The sequence below is a fragment of the Pelecanus crispus genome, chromosome 2 (assembly GCF_030463565.1).
Source record: "Pelecanus crispus isolate bPelCri1 chromosome 2, bPelCri1.pri, whole genome shotgun sequence".
In the NCBI taxonomy this organism is placed as follows: domain Eukaryota; kingdom Metazoa; phylum Chordata; class Aves; order Pelecaniformes; family Pelecanidae; genus Pelecanus; species Pelecanus crispus.
The window spans coordinates 152,667,950-152,688,146 of record NC_134644.1 but is presented as its reverse complement, the minus strand read 5'-3'; the positions used below and the strand labels follow the sequence as shown (position 1 = coordinate 152,688,146).

The 20,197-nt window shown below is 44.4% G+C and overlaps 1 protein-coding gene across 27 annotated transcripts in view; it reads right to left on the bottom strand.

The window, feature by feature from the left end:
• The window catches only part of RIMS2 (regulating synaptic membrane exocytosis 2), a 496,337-nt gene extending 481,960 nt beyond the window's left edge, over positions 1 to 14,377 (bottom strand). For all 27 annotated transcript variants that reach the window (XM_075728355.1, XM_075704496.1, XM_075728363.1 and 24 more), the window contains exon 1: positions 14,208 to 14,377. In XM_075728355.1, coding sequence (XP_075584470.1) covers positions 14,208 to 14,377 — 170 coding nt within the window. The remainder of the gene's footprint in view (positions 1 to 14,207) is intronic.
• Positions 14,378 to 20,197: the final 5,820 nt, after the last annotated feature.

Genomic DNA, 20,197 nt, shown 5'->3' with positions numbered 1-20,197 from the left:
GCTGAAGTCACCTTCCCCCCACCCGTTCCTTCTTCCCAGGCTCAGCTTCACTCCTGACTCTTCTACCTCCACCCCCTGAGCAGCACAGGTGGATGGGAATGGGCGTCGCAGTCAGTCTGGAACACTTCATCTCTGCCGCCCGTTCCTCCTCACGCTTTTCCGCTGCTCCAGCATGGGGTCCTTCCCACAGGATACAGTCCTTAACCAACTGCTCCAACATGGGTCCTTCCCATGGGCTGCAGCTCTTCAAGAACTGTTCCAGTGTTGGTCTTTTCCACGTGGTGCAGTCCTGCAGGAATGGACTGCTCCATTCTGGACTGCAATCCTGCCAGCAAACCTGCTCCAATGTGGGCTTCTCTCCATGGGCCACAGTTCCTGCCAGGAGCCTGCTCCAGCGTGGGCTCTCCACGAGGTCACAGCTTCCTTCAGAGCACATCCGCCTGCTCCGGTGTGGGGTCCGCCCCGGGCTGCAGGTGGATATCTGCTCCACCATGGACCTCCATGGGCTGCAGGTGGGTATCTGCTCCACCATGGACCTCCGTGGGTGCAGGGGCACAGCTGCCTCACCACGGGCTGCACCAGGGGCTGCAGGGGAATCACTGCTCCATGCCTGGAGCACCTCCTCCCCCTCCTTCTTCACTGACCTTGGTGTCTGCAGGGCTGTTTCCCCCACATTTTTCTCACTCCTCTCTCTCACAGCTGCTGTGTAGCATTTTTTTATTTTCTCTTAAACATGTTATGCAGAGACACCGCCAGTGTCGCTGATGGGCTCAGCTTTGGCCAGCAGCAGATCCATTTTGGAGCTGGCTGAGGCCAGCTGTGTCTGACACGAGGGCAGCTCCTGGTGTCTTCTCACAGAAGCCACCCCTGCAGCCACACCCAACACCTGGACACGTAAATGCAATACCAATACTTACTCCCTGCCGAAATAGAAGTGACGCAATTTTTAGTTATTAATCTAGTGAGTTACATGCTTCCGTACAAACTCTTATGTAAGTTTTCATTTATTATGGCAATATGAAACTAATTATTAATTAAAAGGCAAAGAATAATCAGGTTGATAGACAAGAGTTCAATAACAATCTCTTCCTCCCTTTGTTTCACACACAGAGAAATTTTTTGAAGAAAAACTTTATGAAACTGAAACTAAGGCTAGAATATGTTTCAGTAATGTAAATAAAAAACCCTATTATGCAGATGTTCAGACTGTCCCTAAAAAAGATACTAATGACGACCAAACATATTAAGCAATGGAAATGCACAGTAGAGCTCTTGTATAAACCTCCTTCCACATCATGGTAATACCATTCAGTAACTTTATAAATACTGAACAGAAGTTATTTATGTCCAAGAAAGAAGATATTTAATGACAATTTCCCTTTTTTAACACAAGCCAACATCTTTCCTGTGGGCAGTTTTACTGAACACCCAGCAGTGCCAATGGGAGGCAGGAGCTGGTTTAAAATAGGTCATCATTATTAAGGAAGTGCTTAGTCTTACTTGTGTTAGGAACAGCAGTCCCTTTGAAAGACAAATTTTTCATGGATTCCTATAATAAAACACTCCTAAGCTCTTGTCACAGAAAAACCTTGTGGCTATGAAGAGTGACAAAAAATGCTACCGATTCTAAACTGCTCTTTCTTATTTAACCTAAGAATAAAATTAGGAGTATATAATTCAATTATTTCAATAATAACGATAAAAAAGATACAACGGTGCCATTACTTATTTAATGACCCACTGAACTAATGAATTTTACTGGTAAACTTTCAGGAAATCCTTTCTTATTAAAAGAGTAAGCATTGTAGTTTGCAAAGCATATTGTATATTCTTTATATGCACAAAATGGGTAAAAACTAAAAAAACCCCACTGATTATTAACTACTGAACCATGGCTCAACTTCCATAGTGCAACTCCAGTTTCAGTGAATGGGGTTTTTTTCATTATTCTAAAGTGTTATTAGGCAAAATTATAGTCTAAACAAAGGCACTATTTTAACCCATATTCCTTTTAATTAATGAATCTCTAACTTGTAAATAACTGGTCATACTGAGTTAAAAAAAAGTTATTTATGTCTGAGAAGTTAAGTTGGGGCCCAAGTGTCAGTGTGATCATGGCCTAAATCTACAATTATTATCACTCTTGTTTGTACAGAACAAATATGACCATTCATACTAATAGTTAAAAATCTAACTAAATGTTTGTGTTTCTCCAAATAAAAGCTTCTTTTATACAATAAAATATCTGTGTTATAAAGACTTTCCAAATATACAACTCAGACCAAATTTTGGACAAGAACACTCAGTAAATTCTGCGGAAGACATATTCATATAAACACTACAAAGTGGCTAAAACCACTTATCTTCCAACAGTGCCTAAATAAATTAAAAATATATAAATGTACATCAGTGCTCAGCTATAGTGCATTAAATTTCATTCATCTTTGGCCACCTGCATGTTCAGATATCAAGCAGACAGAATAATTTAATGCTTTCAAATACCAAGTACTTTCTCTGTACTCTACCCTGAAAATACTTTTTCTTGGCTCAGTGCCTTCACAGCACCCTCTACAGCATTTTTTCAGATAAACCATAAAGAGGGCAGGAAAAAATATATTTGGATTTTCTGATACATATTTTTAAACATGGAAGATACAATTTTTTAAAAGAAATGTGGATACTAGGTAAAAAAAAAAAAATCTTTAAATCATATTGGGGTTTTGCTTAACTTTACAATCTGCTAACTTTTGAATTCCACTACCATTTTTGGTCATGTTCAGCAGAATAATTAAAATTACTGCTTCACTTGAAATGTCTTCTGATGTGATGTGTATTAGCATAGAAGTAATATCAGCACTTGAGAAATATTTCCCATTCAGTTAAATTTAGCTCCTCAAATGTACACTTACATGTAAATCAGACTATCAGCAAAACATCCACAGGCATAATTTTACAACCAATCCAAAAAGCCAAGAAATTATTAAAAATGAGAACACGAAGCTTCATTCTATTCATAAATTAAAATTAAGTTCTTATTTTTAAATAGTTCATATTGTTTACTGTGATATTTCATATCTGTAAAGCTACAAGTACTTTGAAAAAAGTAAGATTTTCCCAAAGCATTTTAACTTTAGTACAAAACATGTGTTCAATAGAAGTATAATCCTCAGCTTTCTAAACGTGACAGTGATGCTATTTTTCTAGCTGTTAGATAATACATGGTTCAGCTGTCACCTACTGTGCAGCAGTCGGTTACACAGAATGAAATGAATCATAATCGCAATGACTAGCCAAATTAATGAAAGCATGCTGAATCAAAACCCATGTTCCCAAACTGTCTTAGGGCCTGATTCAGCAAAAACGTATTTTATTTCTATACCACACAACATCTTCTGCAGATACCTATTTATCCAGGCTTTTAAAGCAAGAAAGTGCTGAATTCAGAATGCATAGCAATTCAATAGTATGTTTTTAACAGACTGCTATCAAAAGTGACTTATCAACTTGTCAATACACAGTAGCCAAATAAATATTGTTAAAGTAATGACTAACTGGTAGAAAAAATTCAAGGCATAGAAGATACTCAAAGCATATGTTGAAATCTCTAACTTCCATTGATACATAGCAAAAGAGAGTCTGTGAGTTATGGAAAGAAATTATCAACTTAAATTGAGTTTATAGAGTTTTCTTTGGGTCTTAATGTTACACTTTTAAGTTCACAAATAGCACACAAATCCTGTGCTTGTAACTTCTCACCTAGCAATCAGACTAGCTTCAGCTATGAGATTCTATCTTCTGGCTTAAAATACCCACTAATCATTCTTACTGGTGAATGGCATGTGAAGATTTTCTTTGCAATGTACCTTTGTTGATAGGTGTGCTTATCCCACATGTTGGAAAGATCTTGTATTCCAAGGTCTTCTTTTAGATCTCATTCTTCGAAGGCTTTCTGATTTTAGTATAAAAGATATACCAAATCCTAATAATAGCCTTGGACTAGGAGGGAAGCATACTCAGGTTCCCAGCAGTGAGTCTCAAATAGTAAAGATAGGGATAAATGAGCATGCCCCAATTAATAATTGATTGAAATATAAGCAAAAGATGCAGATTGACAAACAGGCTTCTAAAGAAATCTAGAGAACCATAAAAGCCAGTGCCAGTAGGGAAAGTGGCTATGGCATTCTTTTAAGAACAAGTAGTGAAGAGTTACTCTCAAAGGCACAACTCTGAGGGTGAGATTCAACTTACCTAGCTCAAGATGTCTACAAGGTAGACCTCTACACCTGACACATTCACTCTATCTTCTTTTTAAGTCCACAGCCAGAAATAGGCTCTGCAATTCATCCGGCCGATGTGAAATGTCTAATTTAAGATGAGATGGATCACATCCTAAAGGCACCTCTTTATTTCCATTTCCTTTAAATTGAATCTAAGTCATTTCAGATGTAGATGTCTTACACTGTAGATATTGACATCTGGTCAGAAGAATCCCTGAGATTCTCTGGGCTCAATCCTTAACCCAAACTCTAAATGTTCTAATACAGGAATAAAAAAGATACCAAAACTGCAGCAATCATTGTCATTAACCAAGTAGTTCTATGAGTGCTGAACCTAAAGAAGTCTGATTTCATGAGGACTCACAGCTCATGATTGATTTATTTTGATGTCTATGGTTGGTTCTCCCCTATAAGGACTCTTTGGTATGTAATATGGTGTGAGCAGACTTTTCCACAGTCAGGAGTGTGGACAATCCCTTTCCACTACCCATCTACTTATTTTCATTAGACCCTTAGTAATTAAGTATCTTTGGGACCTCAACATTTTTGTCAAATTTGTTGTAAGTCAGCCAACAGCTTCCATGGACTGAATAAACATAGCAGAGGACGCAACTGTTTCTCTTACAATAGTGTGGCAGTTATGTCTTTCCAAGAAGGTGCAAGACCCTTCTCAGCCTGAGGAGATTTGAACACAGCTCTTTCTTCCCTAACGAACAAGCTGTGGGCAAAACTGGAATAAGATTATTCTGCATCCTACCCGTGAAGTTGTGCAACTGTGCAGTCAGGAATGTGAATATAGGGACAAGCAAGAGAAAGTCTGAATAGCTCTGTGATTAGGATACTCTCTAGAGGCAAATCCTTGTTCTTGCTCCAAGGGCTGTTTCTGCATTTTATTTAAGCACTCTAATGCAAAATTCGTAAGAGGCATCTGATACAGACAGAATACAACTCAATGGGGATGAAGACAAACACTATGTGTAACTGAGGTAATCAACTTCAAAATACAAAATGAGGAATGATTGATTCAACAGCAGTTCTGCAGAAAAGCATGTTGAAGGTATAGTAGATCACAAGCTGACCATGCGTCCGTAATGCTGTATCACAACAAAAAACCCAAACATGCATGACACTGACTGTACAAGGAAAGTGTTCTGTGCAAGACACATGGTGTATCCTTGTGCTCTCCCCATACGCTTTTGTTTGGAATACTGTGTCTTGTTTTGGACATTGTATTTCAAGAAAAGATCAGTTAGAAAGTATATAAAGAACAGCAACAAGAATGGTCAGAAAATGGTCAGTCTAGAATATATGTCCTGTTGAGTCTACAGAAGGATGATGAGAATCTACAGGAGGAGATATGATCACATTTGTGAAATATATAAAAGGTTGCTGCAAACAGAAAAGTAACAGACTGCTCTGCATTTCCATTGAGGACAGAGTAAGTAGCAAATGGCAGGGGAGAGATTTAGGTTTACCAGTAGGGGGAAAAATCTAATGGTAAGGATAATGACTCTCAGTAACTGAAACGAATTACCTAAGGAATTCAAGGAATCTCCATCCCTGATTAGCTCAGTAGTTGGATACATTGTTCTCATACCTTTCAGTAGTAAACTATCATTTGAAAAAACTGTAAAAGTTTCATACTGGATCCAAGAGCTTGACCCTAAGATCTGTTTGACCCACTCCTCACCTTCTCCTATGTAGGCAGCACAGCTCTTGCAGAGCTGATTAGCCGACATTCTGTGTGTCATCTGTTACGTGCCCTTGCCTTGCCCATGAAGCCTATTTATTTCACCGGCTAGGTGGGCCCTCACAGCTGGGAATCACTAGATTGGGCAAATAAGTGTCAGGAATTCCTATCTTATAGTTGGTCATACCTTGAGGCAAAGGATGAATTGGAAGGCCTCTTGAGGTCCCAACCAGCCCTATTTTCTATTCTGTGTTATCTGGGCTTTAAATGGCTTTAAAACCATTACTTCACACTCATCCTTTCTGTAAAGACTAAAATGCATAAATGCAGCAAGAGTTAGAGTAACAGTATAGCAAAAAAGATTTCTTGCTGACACACTGGAGTACTCAAGTACTCATTTCTGAAAAGTTATATGAAAGATGGTTGCAAAGCATTTTCTGAAAAAGGCTGACTGCTTCTAATTCACAATTTTATTTAAAGGTCAAAACATTTTATACCCCTCATATGCTTAAGATAATACACATTCCAAAGAAAGACTGCCCTCACAAATACGTAGAACCAAAATGCCACTTTATATCAAATACCTAGTAATAATATATGACCTGTGAGATGTTCTATGTACAAATACAATATAATATTTGCTATAAGAAACCATTCACCTTAAAAATATTAATGTTAAATAAAGAAAGAATAAGTTATCTGGAAGTATTTCAAGAACTTCATATGAGATTTAAGAAGAAAGAACTAACCCCACAGAGACAGAAAAAGAAAATAACTTTTTTATGTTTTATTTAAAGATTTTCTTTGTGAATTTTCTAAATAGAAGCACTCAGACTTCTTTGAAACACAAGTTCAGCTCTTGCCAACTCCTGCTAGAACAAACAGGATATCTTACTATGATTTTAATAAAAGAGTTTAAAGTCTAAATCAAAGATAATCTTTAGGGTCTCACATCAAAACTTCAAAACTCCAAAAGGTACATGAAGTAGACTATTATAAACTCCTCCCCTATCAAAACCCATTAATTTAATTTCAGGTTATCAAAATGCAATTAAGATCACTCTGCAAACATGTTTAGGCAGAGAAATGTGATGACAGCTGATATTTGAATTCAAGACTATAAAAGAACTATCTTCCACCTTCAATAAAAACAGCAGAGAACAGTATAAATTATTTTGAACACTTACTCTCCAAAAATTATATGTATTAACTTCTTAAATGCACTCTTACTCCCCTATAGAATCTTGTACTGTTATATCAACTCTTATAACCTCAGTCCTGACTGATTCTTTTGCAGCTTCAAGACAATACCTTGGAGAAACAACATGAGGAAACAGTCAAATATCATGCTTTTCAGCACAGCACTGATTCTGCAATTTTGTTGTATCACCAGAAGTTTAACAAATCATGAGATGCAGTTGCTGGAATTTACTGAGTTTACAAAAGCACTACCAGATTAGATGTAAACTGTTCTTATTAATAAACTATAATATACCCTCAACAGACATTTATACTTCAAGGATGTAACAGTTCCTCCTGTTACACCACGTAGTCCTGAAAAAGAGACAAAATCCAAACTCAGTAAGCATTGAAAACAATGTGGTTTGATTTGAGCTTAAGATTTCTAATATGAATTAATTTGTCTGAAAGACAACTGGTTTTGAATGCCATTTTTAAACAATTAGTATTTAAAGAGATTGTTCCTGCTTATGAGTCTAAATCAAGAAGACTCGCTGTTGCTCACTTTTAAAGAAATTAGGTTGTCTATGATAACTTGTAACTATTAACCATGATAAAGTAAGACATATGGTTAAGACAGCCCACATGATCTAATCTTAACTCAAAAAATCATCCCCACCTCAAAGCCCGTTTTTAAGGTGTAACATCTGTTGTGGTCAAACAAGTATAGAAGAGATCATAACTCATTATTTCCTGTGTTCTTTTGGGTTTTATCTCCCCAAGTTCTGTTAAAAAAGGCATCAGAGGAGATGTTCAGAAAAAAACGAAAGACGGCAAGACAAAAAAAGTGCTTCTTGGAAAAGGTAGGCCTAATGGACTTAGAAACTTTCACAGCCTTCTGGCTAACTGTAAATATGACAGTAAACCTTTAAGGAAGCCAGTAAAGCAGAGGGGTGAGAGGTGGCGTTCAGCTGAAGAAAATTCCCAAGACTGTCAAGTCTACCTTACATATAAAAACTGAACATTTATATACATGGCTAATTTCACGTTCCACTGGATTAAATTTCAAAGTTCAAACCATTATATTACTTTGTCCTCCTTATTATGGAAATTTGAATATGCTGCAAGTATTTTAAAACTTCATTGGCAGGGTAAAAACACATTTTGTATCAGTTCTGCAGTATTACTTCTGTGTATTTTTGCCCTTACAATATATACACTAATTAAGCTGTTGTTTCAATGGAAAAATCAATTATTTGACATTCTCAGTTATTTAGATGTTACCCAGCTCACAGATGCATGCAGACCAAATCCAGAATGGACCATTCAGCCCCCTAACCTCATTTCCAGAGAACACTGAATTTCACCCAGTCACCTAGGATACAGTCCCAGCGCCCTAAAGTATGATCTACACTCTTGTCTTTAAGATGTAAAATTAAATGTTTTCTTCTTTTTGTTTCAAAGAAAGCAAAAGCAGATTTATTTGACAAGATTTCAGAAAGCACATACTGGCTGGGGTTAAGTAGCTATTTTTTGGGTTCTTTGTAACTAAATCCTGTATCAGCTCTTCTATTTTTTGGCCCCATATGATTTCAGGCCTTTCTACCTCCAGCCCATCCTGCTTGTACTTTCTGAATGCAGGAACATCAGCACTATTGCAGTCTTCTGAAATTTTACCCAACATTAACATTAGAAAACCCAGTAATTAGTGTAACTGCCAGTCTGTATAATCTCCAAATACATTTTGCTTAGTCACTAGGAGGAAGTACTACCGCTATTATTTGTAGACAGCGCCCAAAAGTGTGCTAGATGCTTTAGAGAACAGTTGTAAACACTGGGTCTTCTCAAAGAGCGAACGGCACAAGCTGTAATGGCCTGACAAGTATTATCTGCAGTATAAAATGTCTAAGCATGTGGTAAGAGAGAAGAGTAAGGAATAATGACAGTTTTGAGAGAGGCCCAAAAGGTAGTACAAACTGTTAAAGCAAAAGAAAGGGGAGATGATGAATATTAGGAAGGAGCAGAGAATGAGGTAGTAGGAAGGGAAAAGGGCAGGGAAGAGGGCAGGGCAGGGCAGGGCAACTATCTTCCTCAACCATATGTTTTCATATAACTTCCACTATCACTTATTTTACACTGCATAAAGTTATTACTTTTAAAGTCACTTTGACCATATTTTATTTTATAATGCATAGAAACGAGTAAAATGATGAGTGGTGGACTGTTCTGATCAGCACTCCAGATTCAGACAAAACACAGTGTAAAGTTATGGAAGCCTAACTTAAACAACTAACTTTGCCTGGAGTGCTAGTTTACTATCTAGCCAAAAGCAAATCTTTTTGCATTACCCTATAAACTTTGGAAATTCCTATGCACAGATCTCTATTTTCAAAAAACAAAACCAATAATCACCACCTACATATCTTTCATCCCTCCAGCCCCGAAATCCAAATCCTAAACATACATTGCTTTTAAAGCAGTGTAAATAAGAGTTGATTATTTGTAATGCAGGATAATTATTTATAAAGCAGTACAATAGCTTTGTGAGGCAGATATTTACACTGCTGTGACTCACAGCCATCAGTCTATCGCTTCCTCTCCCCCAGGCCCAGCATCCTGCCCCACATCTCACTCACCCACGGTGCTATACAGAGCCCACACAGTCTAGCTTCTTTGAGGTCTGCTTGTCAGAGATTTTGTTTTAGTCAGTGTAGCTACCCAATTTTTACCATGGCTGTGCAATCATAGATACAGCAACGGAGCACACGCAAGGCTGCAGTCAGCCGTGCCTTCCTAAAGCTTACTCTGGACTTGACAATGGTGGCTAATGGAGAGCCACCGTTCTCTCGCTAGCCCACCGGGTTTCCATCTGCCTTCTCCCCCTGGATAAAACAGATGTCAGCGCCAGTTGATTTCAGCCACACACACATACAAAAGAGAACTTTTATTAAGGACCTCATGGTAAACCTGTGATGCTTTGCAAATATATGAAAAGCTGAATGTTTTCACAATGAAATTTCTCTTAGGAAAACTTCCCTTCTACTAGGCCAAACTGTCCATACCCATGGAAAGCTGAAATGCATGTGTTTTCAGAGCTGTGAGTCTGACTTTACACGGAGAACACTTTATCTTTACAATAGTTAGGCAAAGGAGCTAGAAACTCATGATGCCGCAAGTAGAAAAGTGTATATGCGCACCACACAGGCTGAAGCATAAGTCTTTACAAATCATGTCAGCATCCTAGCATCTTCTACATAGCTTTGTTCTGTGTGCATCCTCTCAAGCCTGTCCTTTGATATGGAAATAAAGTACAAATAAAAAGTAAAAAAGCACAAGACTCATCCCATAAATCAATCCATATGGAGGAAATGTGCTATCTAAAATCTGTTAGAAAGCTTCCACACACAAAACTAGAATTTATAAGAGGAAGGATGTGCATAACGTAAAGGAAAAGCCATTATCAAAAGTTCTACGATATATGCATGAAAGTAAAACACCCGCCAAGATAAAAGTTGAAAATCTGTAAATATTCCTGTAACAGCAGAAAAGGACTTACGCCCAGTGTACAGACATAAATTCACTCTCTCTGAGTGTCATGCACTAGGCATATTAAATATTATGCAAAATATATGTTCAATAACCTTGCTAAAAAGGCACCTTCTTAGTACATGACATTCAAAATGCACTCCAAGGGTCCCAAAAATTCTGGAAGAGGGACAGGCGAAGCAGCAGAGTTTGCTGCCCATCCTCCTTTTTAAAGCGGAAGCTCTGCCACAGGAACAGAGCGCACAACTGTAGCTAGGCATATTTCACAGACCAAACCAGGCCAAAGGAGAGAGCAAATCTGGAAAGCTTCTGCTTTCCATGCCATCATGTTCCAGCAAATCCTGGCAAGAATTCATGCTGACCTGATCACTATTAGTTGCTACAGACTACAACTCAATACCATCTGCATTTCCTTTCCCCAAAAAGAGTAAAACAAGCATAAGGAGAAGTTATGTATCTATTTTAAATCCACACATATTTACCCCAGGGAGTGAAAGGAAAAGAATAAATAGTCCACATTACAGATGTGAGTCACACTACTTAATGCACTTTTGGAAGACGCTCAAATACCACAGTGATGGGCACAGCAAAAGAATTTGAAAAGCACAAAATAGAAACAGAATGGAGAAAGGAAGTAGAGCCCAGGGACTAGCCATTCATACTGACACTCAATCACCATAAATTAGCAAAAAAATTAAAGGAAATCCATGCTTGCCCCTTTCTACAACATTTGAACAGTTCTTGTGATAGTATCTCTAAATGTCAACTCTTGTTTGCAGCATCTTTTTTTATCCTCCCATATTTCTCCATGGAATAAAATGACACAATTTTATTGCTTAGTCAGACAAAAATACCTTCCACTTCAAAAGGAGCTTGCCTTCGAGGAGAATTACACTTGAACAAAGACTGCAGGATTTAGCTCTATATTTATCTCCATGCAATAACAGTAGTTCCTTCACATAAATATGGGGGGGGGGGGGGGGAGGTCGTTCTTCTTCTTTCTCTTCTTTTGACAGAAGGAAAACATCTATCGAGAGAATTAAGCTCAGTAATATCTACCTAAAAATGCAGAACAAGCTCTGGTATGATTTTGGTGGAGGGCTGTCCTTAATAAATCTGTAGATATTTTCAAAATAAACATGTACCTGATGGTTCAAGGAGCCACTTGAAGAAAAATGAAACTGGTGAGTTATTCATCTAACACCAGATCACTTCTCAGTATCCTGTAAAATATTGCGGGCCATCTATCCAAATTCCATTGACAACAGCATTTTCTGAGAGCGCTGTTTTAGGCTATCCTTTGTGCATAAACTTTACGCCATACCATTTCCCTCATGGCTTACACAGAACTCAAGAGGAAGCTTTAGTGAGACATGAGAAACTAAACCCCACATGAAGTTTATAGTTTATCTTTAGATTTGATGAAGACCTTTCTTTTGTCCATTGTCTGCTTCCAAGATTCTGAAGATTAAATGAAAACAGTTTTGTTTAATTTCTCAAGTTGGTTTTACCTTGTCATTACTTGAGAACAGTTTATTCTTCATTTGTAAGCTTAACAGTTCAAGCTGATGCTAGTATCATACTGAAACCGTACTTTATATTGGATCATAAATATTATCATCCACAACAGAAGTTGCCAGGAGACTTCTTTAAAACGGTGACACTATTATTATGTATTTAAACTGCAACTTGAATACTTTTCCATTTCTTTATTTGTTAATGATTTTTAAGAATACAGGAATTTTAGACAAAAAAATGCATTTAGTCAGCTATGTCGCACAATTTAGCAATGCAAAGGAGTCTAAATTGCTTTGAAATAAAAGTACCACAATAGCATGAGACTGAGAGGTAGCGGTATAACAACGTATGGCACTTTACTTCGAGCGCTCACATTACACGGACATTTTTCAAAATGTTCACCCAATAAAAAAATCTGCTTTAAACAGACATTGAAATATTTTTAGGAGATCACCTCACAGTTTAGTAGCTGTCACACAAATGGTATCTGAAGTTTTCTTTATGACTCTAACAATAATGCAATGAATCTTGGAAACAGACTTCCGAAGTCAGCAACTAAAGCCCAGAAGACAGCTTCCAGGTAGTGAGCGTGAAGGGCCAGCTGCAGTTAACACATCCAGGACAAAAATATTCATTTTGGTATAAAAAAAAAATGCTTAGCGCTTCAGCTTCCTCGCACTCCTAAAAGGCACATCCACGACAGCAGTAGCTTTGCTTATTTTTTAGCTGCTGGAAGCCGGCGTGATTACCCCGCCACGGAGGGAGAGCAGTTTTCCTGAGTTCCCTTGAGTTTACCCGGTGCCTGCCAGCCGGGCCAGGGACGGGCACGACCCGTGCCGCTCGCGGCAGCGGGACCCCGGCCCCTGCAGCCCGGTCGGGCCCCGCGGCTGGGGCGCAGCGCAAGGGGAAAGCTCAGGCTTCCCCGTGCCCCCGCGCCGCCCGCCGCCACCGGGCAGGGCTGCAGGGGCGGCGCCGCCGCGGGCAGCCCCCGGTGCCGGAGCCGGAGCCGGAGCGGGGCCGCCGCGGGCAGCGCCCGGTGCCGGAGCCGGGCCGCCGCGGACAGCTCCCGGTGCTGGAGCCGGAGCCGGAGCCGGGCCGCCGCGGACAGCTCCCGGTGCTGGAGCCGGAGCCGGAGCCGGGCCGCCGCGGACAGCGCCCGGTGCTGGAGCCGGGCCGCCGCGGGCAGCTCCCGTTGCCGGAGCCGGAGCCGGAGCCGGTCCGCCGCCGACAGCTCCCGGTGCCGGAGCCGGTCCGCCGCCAACAGCTCCCGGTGCCGGAGCCGGGCCGCCGCCGCCTCCCGCGGCCGCGCCGGGCGGGCGGCAGGGCGCCCCGCTTCCCCCGGCGCCGGGGCTCCCGCTTGGAAAGAGCAGCGGGGCGGGGGCGGGCGGCAGACACGTTGTCGGGGGAAGATGGCGGCTGTGGCAAACCCACCCAGCGAGACGGCCGGAGCCTAGGCCCCGGCGGTCCCTCTGCGCCCCGGCCGGCCGCGCCAGCGCCGGGCAGGGCCGCCGCCGCCAGCCCGGAGCCCGCCGCGCCCCCGGGACGGGGCCCGATGCCGCCGATCCGCCCCCTCCGGCGGCGCCAGCCGACCCACCCCCCCCTTCCTCCCGATGGCACACGCCGGGTGAGAACGGCACCTGTGCGGCCATGTTGGGCGCCTTGCCCCCGCCGGCGCCGGGGCGTGCGGAGCCGGAGCCGCCGCGCCGCCGCCCGCCCCGCGGGGCGCGGCCGAGGCAGGCGGCGAGCCCGGGCCGCGGCGCCCCGGCGGCCTCCCGGCCCCGTCTCCGCCCGCTCCCCGGCGGCAGGTCCCCCCCCCCACGCCGTGCCCCACACTCGCCCGGCGCCGAGCAGCCCGCCCGGGGCACGGCCGGCGGCGAGAGGCACCCCCGCCCGCCCGGCTCCTCTCGCCCGCCCCGGCCGTGCCGCCCCCGAGGCCGGGGAAGAGACCTCCGCGCCCGCGGGCCGGGAGGACGAGGGAGGGATGCGCCCGCCCTTACTTGAGCACGGATTGCTCCTTCTCCTCTTCCTTCTTCTGGCGGTCCATGACGGCCAGAATGATCTTCCGCTCTTCCTCCGTGAGGTGGCTGAGGTCGGGCATCTCGGGCTGAGGAGCCGGAGGGGGCTGAGGAGCCGCGGGGCCGCCCCGGGGCCCGGCGGGAGCCGACATGTTTGGTGGGAGCTCGCCGCCGCTACGGGAAGCGCTGCCCTGACTCCAGCGGCTGCGGCGGCACCAGCGGGAGCGGCCGCCGCCGGCGCCGGGAGAAGCACATACAAATCAATACCCTGTAATCAACCGGCAGCCTAATGACGGCCCCGCCGGGGAGGGGCGGGGTGGCCGGCAGCCCCGACCTCGCACCCACCCGCCCGGCCGCCGGCTCGCCGGGGGCAGCGGGGAGGACGGGGACGGCGGCGCCCGGGGGGCGAGCGGGGAGGGGAGAGGGCAGCGCCGGGAGAGGAAGGGCCGGAGGCGGGGTGGGGAGGGAGAGGGGAGAGGGCAGGGTTGGCGGCGGGAGCGGGAGCGCTGTGGTTTGGGGTGCGGGCGAGGTTATCCCGACCCCGAGCGCCCGGCGGGGAGAGGGGGGACGGAGCCAGCGGCGGGGGGGCGGGAGACGGGGGCAGAGGCTGCCGGGGGGGCGAGGCGGCGGGCGGGCGGGAGCGGCGCCCCGGCGCCCCGGGGCGCGCAGCGGGGGAAGCCCCAGCGGGCGAGCGCCGGTCCCGGCCGCCGGCCGCGGCTCATAATCCCTCGCCGCCGTCCATGGAGGGGGCCGCGGGGCGCCGCGCCCGCCTCCCGCCGCCGCCGCCTCCCGCCGCCGCTCCTCGGCCGGGCCGCGCCGCTCCCTGCCGCCGCCGCCGCGCTTGGCCGGCGCCCTCCGGGCTGCGGGATGGAGCCCGCCTAACCCAGGGCATGGCGGAGAGCCGGAGTCACGGGAGGGGGCTCCGCATCGCCCCACCGCCGCCTCCCCCACCCGAGCGGCGCCGCGCGGGCTGGCAGGCGGGGGGCGACAGCTGCCCTTATTTATTTATTTATCCCCGCACCAAAAAATGGACGCGATAAAAATCACGCGAGGAAGGACAAGGAGGAGCCAAGGCGCCGGCGACGCGCTGGGAGGACCGAGCCCGGCGGCCGCGGGGGGGGGGGGGGGGGGGGGGCGGCGAGGGGGAGGGCGGGGAGGCGCTGCCCGGCCGGCGGGGCTGCCCGGGGGGGCGGGCGGAGCGGGGCTCCCGCTCGGCGGGGCCCGTCCCCGAGAGCAGCCCCAGGGCGAAGCAGCGGGCGGGGGCAGCGCCGGCCCCCGGGAGGAGGCGGCAGCGGGGAAGGCGAGGGGGGGAAGCGGCCCGGGAGGGCGGCAGGGCCGCCGCAGCCGCGTCCCCTCGCAGGCCCGAGGGCGCGGCCTGCGGCTGCGGCCGAGAAGCGGGGAGCGGCGGGCGGGCCTCCGGCTCCCCCGGGCCGGGAGCGGCAGCGCTGCCAGGCCGGGCGCGTCCGGCCCAGCTGAGTTGCGGCTCCGCGACCGCCCGCGGAACGTCCCGCTGGAGCGGCCTTCTGCCAGCGCCAGCCGGGGCAGCTGCCCCGGCCTCTGGACGGATTCCTCCAAGCCGGAGGCGCAGGGACTGGCACCCATGGGAGAAGGCTGGAGAAGGAGGTCCCCCTCCTCCCGCCCCGGAGAGCAGGCGGTGGTGGAATAAACCCCTCAAAACGCTTTTGCTACCTCTAAATCCCCCCACCCGAGCAGTCGTGTCGATGGCAAGAAATCATTTCCGGAAAAAGAATCTTACACTGCCCAAAATGCCACCCAGCCCAAATAAACGGGAAATAACCTAGCCAAGAACGCTGAAGAAACCATTCCATCCAGATCTGTAGCTTTTCAATCTGTTCAGACAGCAGAGTTCTGTTCTCTCCCATTATGAGACATAACTCCTATTGCACATCGACGTTGGATATAAGTGTATGTAGCAATAATAAAGTGGGTTTGTAAGGTTTAGTTTGGACAGCTTGCAATCTCCACCACAGATGACACATTTGTGGAGCTGGTGCTGTTTCTAATGGACTATGACATCAACTTACAACCGGGTGCAAAGGCCTGAAAAAAAAGTTGTCTTCCTGAAAGTATCCTGGTCCTCATTAGCTGTATTTCCACAGAGAATAAATTCTAGGATGTAGCTCCACTAGTTAAAGGGTTCTGCATGCGAGATTGGGCTGAAGACATCATTTCTTTGGGAAAATACGTTCTGGAGGAACAGATCACCAGAAGGACATGATAGGGTGGCTGTGGTAAAGCAAGTCTTAACAGTAATCCATACCTATTATCATGCACATATATTCATCAAACTTTAATTTTGTCTAAGAAATGTCATTGGCATCCTTAGCTGAAAGGCACCTGTTCCAGTTCTTGATGTAAAATTATGTATGATAGACCCTTTGTTATTATATATAAACCATTGTACAGAAACTGATCATACTGTATTTAAGCAGATACCCTTGTAAAATAATCTATATAGTTTTTCCTCAAGTCCTGAAAGCGTTCTGCTCTTCCACTCCACATCACCTTCACCTTTCGGACTGGATTCCAGCCAGCTGGCTCTCACCCAGTTCCTTGTTTCTTCCAGGCACTAGATAAATCTGGCATCGAAGTCAAAACGAGGAGGAAATGTGGAACTGTGTGTCATCAGATTACCAAAGATAGAACAGTCCTTATCAATCTATAAATGTTGAATGGAAGAATTAACTGGACTGATCCCTTTGGGAAACTACATTTTATCCTGGGGAAGTGAGGAAAGAGAGAAATCACTCAATCACTTCTAAGAATAATTAAAAAGAACCAGACCACTTGAAAGCAATCTCTCCACCCTGCCAGGTTACACAGTTGTTTCAAAAATATTTCATGCCATGGCTCAACCATAACACTAACAGTATTCTGAACATAGTTTTGGTTGCAAGACGTCTCTACAGTTCTTTGTGCATTGCTTCATTCATCTGAATTTCTTTCCGATGGATATTTACCTCTGAACTTTCTGGATTTACAGTGCCTGCCTCTGTAATCATTTCAACGTGCTCGTGATTTTTCATCCACAAATTACAAATACCTGCTCTCAGCATGACTGTAGAATTTTAAGAGCTTTCTTTTCTCCTTGGTATTTGCTCTGTTCCCACTAAATCCTGTACCATTAAGTGGGTAACTATAAACAAACAAATCCAGGGACAGGAACTGTAATCCCCATATATTATCTAGCTATTTGCTTTGAAAAGAGACAGCAGATTCGGAGCAGAAGACATCCTGTGACTCACTGAAGAAATGGTTCAACTTGACCTTCCTATGCTTCTACCTTCCTTTCTCTCCATCAGTTCCACCTATCATTCCTCACATTTTCCTGTAATTAAATTAAAACATCATTTGTTCACGTTCCTGTCAGCCTGCACAAAATTGTCTCATGCTGTTACTGTTATTTACATTACCCAGCTGACATACTGATGAAATTATACTCAGAGCACAGGCTTCTCTACCTACTCCAGAGTAACGGTGTCAACAATAATCTACAATCAACCAACAAGACAAATCATTATCATGTAGTATGATCATTTATGAAACTTATTTTTAAGGAGCATTCATTTTATAGTTCTCTCAGTAGAGAAACATCTATTAATTCTGACCTTCACGTTCACATGTCTCCAGGTACCTGACCTTCCTGTTCATCTCAGCTCTTGTTCCGAACTCACTACCATGCTCTAAAAAACCAGATTCCCATCCCTGTTTTACATTCTTCTGTTGGAATTGTTCTTCCACTGTATAAGCTGCAAGTAAAAATTCACTCCAGTCATATATCAAAGGTACATGATGCTTTCTTTTGGTGGCTTCTCTAAGTCATCTAAATGTACTGACATCAGCAGGGTTATTAACGTAAGTTTTCTGATAACCCATTTTTTTTCCCTGTTCCTTTCCAGTCCTGTTAGACAAGAGGGGTTCCCAAGGAAACCGTGGTATTGTAACCTGGTTTTATATATCACCACAAAATGTCTTTCACTAAGGGTCTCATTATACTTACTCCCATTTCCTTCCTCATAGCAACTACAAGAGTAAATGAGTTGGGAGATTTATCATTCAAGCATGCTAAGTGTAATTCTTTCCTGAAAAGGTAATGCTAACATCTGCTTTATAATGTTTTGTATAAGGGAGAAATCCAGTGTAACTAATTCTTTCCGTTATTTTTCTCCCAAGGTGAAACATTCACTTGGAAAACATCTTTATGTTGCTGACATGAAAGGAACTTTAAAGTATTCGGTTATGGAGCAGTGAATGGAGAAAATGAAAAACATGTTCTGGGTTGAAAACCTCTAATACTCAGACTCTCGATGGATCAAATCAGATGTATAACAAGCAAGAAACGCATCCTGTAGGACTCTTCCTGGAGGTATTTTGCAAGGGACTCCTCAAATTCCTGTTGAGGAAGGACAAAACTTTACACTGCAACAATTTTTGATTCCCAGGTCCTATGCTAAGTGCTCTCAAATCATCATGGATGGGTTTACTGGTGCAGTCTTGGATCTTTCCCAGCTTTCTCCTGTCTCAATTGAGAAAGCTAATTATATTGTATAATGTCACCTATGTTTTCATTTGGTTTCTTCCAGGAGGACTTTGCTTACTCTATATGCAATTTTTTTTCTGCTCCAAACAAATTTCTTTTAGTTGGATACTTCCGCACAAGTGATTTGAAGAATGCTAGATATTTATGGGTAAAAGTTATTTATCTGTTACTCTTATTTCTCGTAAAAGAGGGTTATCCATAGTTTACACAGTGCTGCCCATACCCCTGTGTCAACTATACGCAATGAAATAGCCCCTCCAATTTCACTGGTGTAAATGATCTGTCTGCAATAGATGGAAGAGCACTGGTCTTTTAGCTAGTGCCCCCACTTCTTCCTCCTCTCCATGCATGTGATCAGTATCTTCACAGAGTCAGAAGAAAAGGGAAGTCCTTAATTTGTGCTGAAGAGTGTAATCCCACCCGCTTCCAAACCCTTTCCCTGCTCAGGAAGTACCATTAGCAAAAACCTTTTGGATTAGAGGAGCGGGGGCATCATGGAGGCTGCTGGGGGTATGGAGGAGTTTTAGCCTTAGTCCTAAATCAGCTTGGGTGGCAAGAGATTGATTTGCCTTCTCTCAGTGGACTGAGGAGCTGGTATCCAGGTTGTATTTTGAAATGTGATGTGGGAGAGGCCCTGGCACATAGGTGCTCTGTAAGCACAGTTGGCTGAAAACAGAAGAAAGGCTCAGATCATATAGATTTTTTTCTGGTTTAAGGCCGAGAGATTTGGGGTTGTTCAGCCTGGAGAAGTCTCTTGGGAGACCTTTCAGGACTTAAATGGGGGTTATAAGAAAGATGTGGACAGACTTTTTAGTAGGTACTGTAGCAACAGGACAAGGGGTAATAGTTTTAAACTGAAGGAGGGTAGATTTAGACTAGATATAAGGAAGAAATTTTTTACAATGAGGGTGGTGAAGGGAACAGGTTGCCCAGAGAGGCAGTGGAGGCCCCATCCCCGGCAACATTCAAGGTGAGGTTGGACGGGGCTCTGAGCACCCTGATCTGGTTAAAGCTGTCCCTGCTCACTGCAGGGGGGTTGGGCTAGATGGCCTCTAAAGGTCCCTTCCAACCCAAAGCATTCTATGATTCTATGAATGGGATACTTGATAAATATGATTTCTAGGGCTTGGGATGTTTTGTCCGGAGCAATTATAAAAACAGACATATTGTTCATGAGATCATAAATATGATCAATTCCAAAAACTATCATGTCTCATTCCTGCAATTCTGTTTACACGCTCAGTTTGAAATACTCTGAACCAAGTGTGACATATAACATGCTGAATTAAAGGTGTAGGTAAAACTCTTAAACTTACTCAATATTTTCTCTCTGAATTGGACAATTCAATTCTGATTGTTGTTTGGTTATTCAGTTGAAACTCAGAGGAGGAATTTTTGAAAGAAGCTAAAA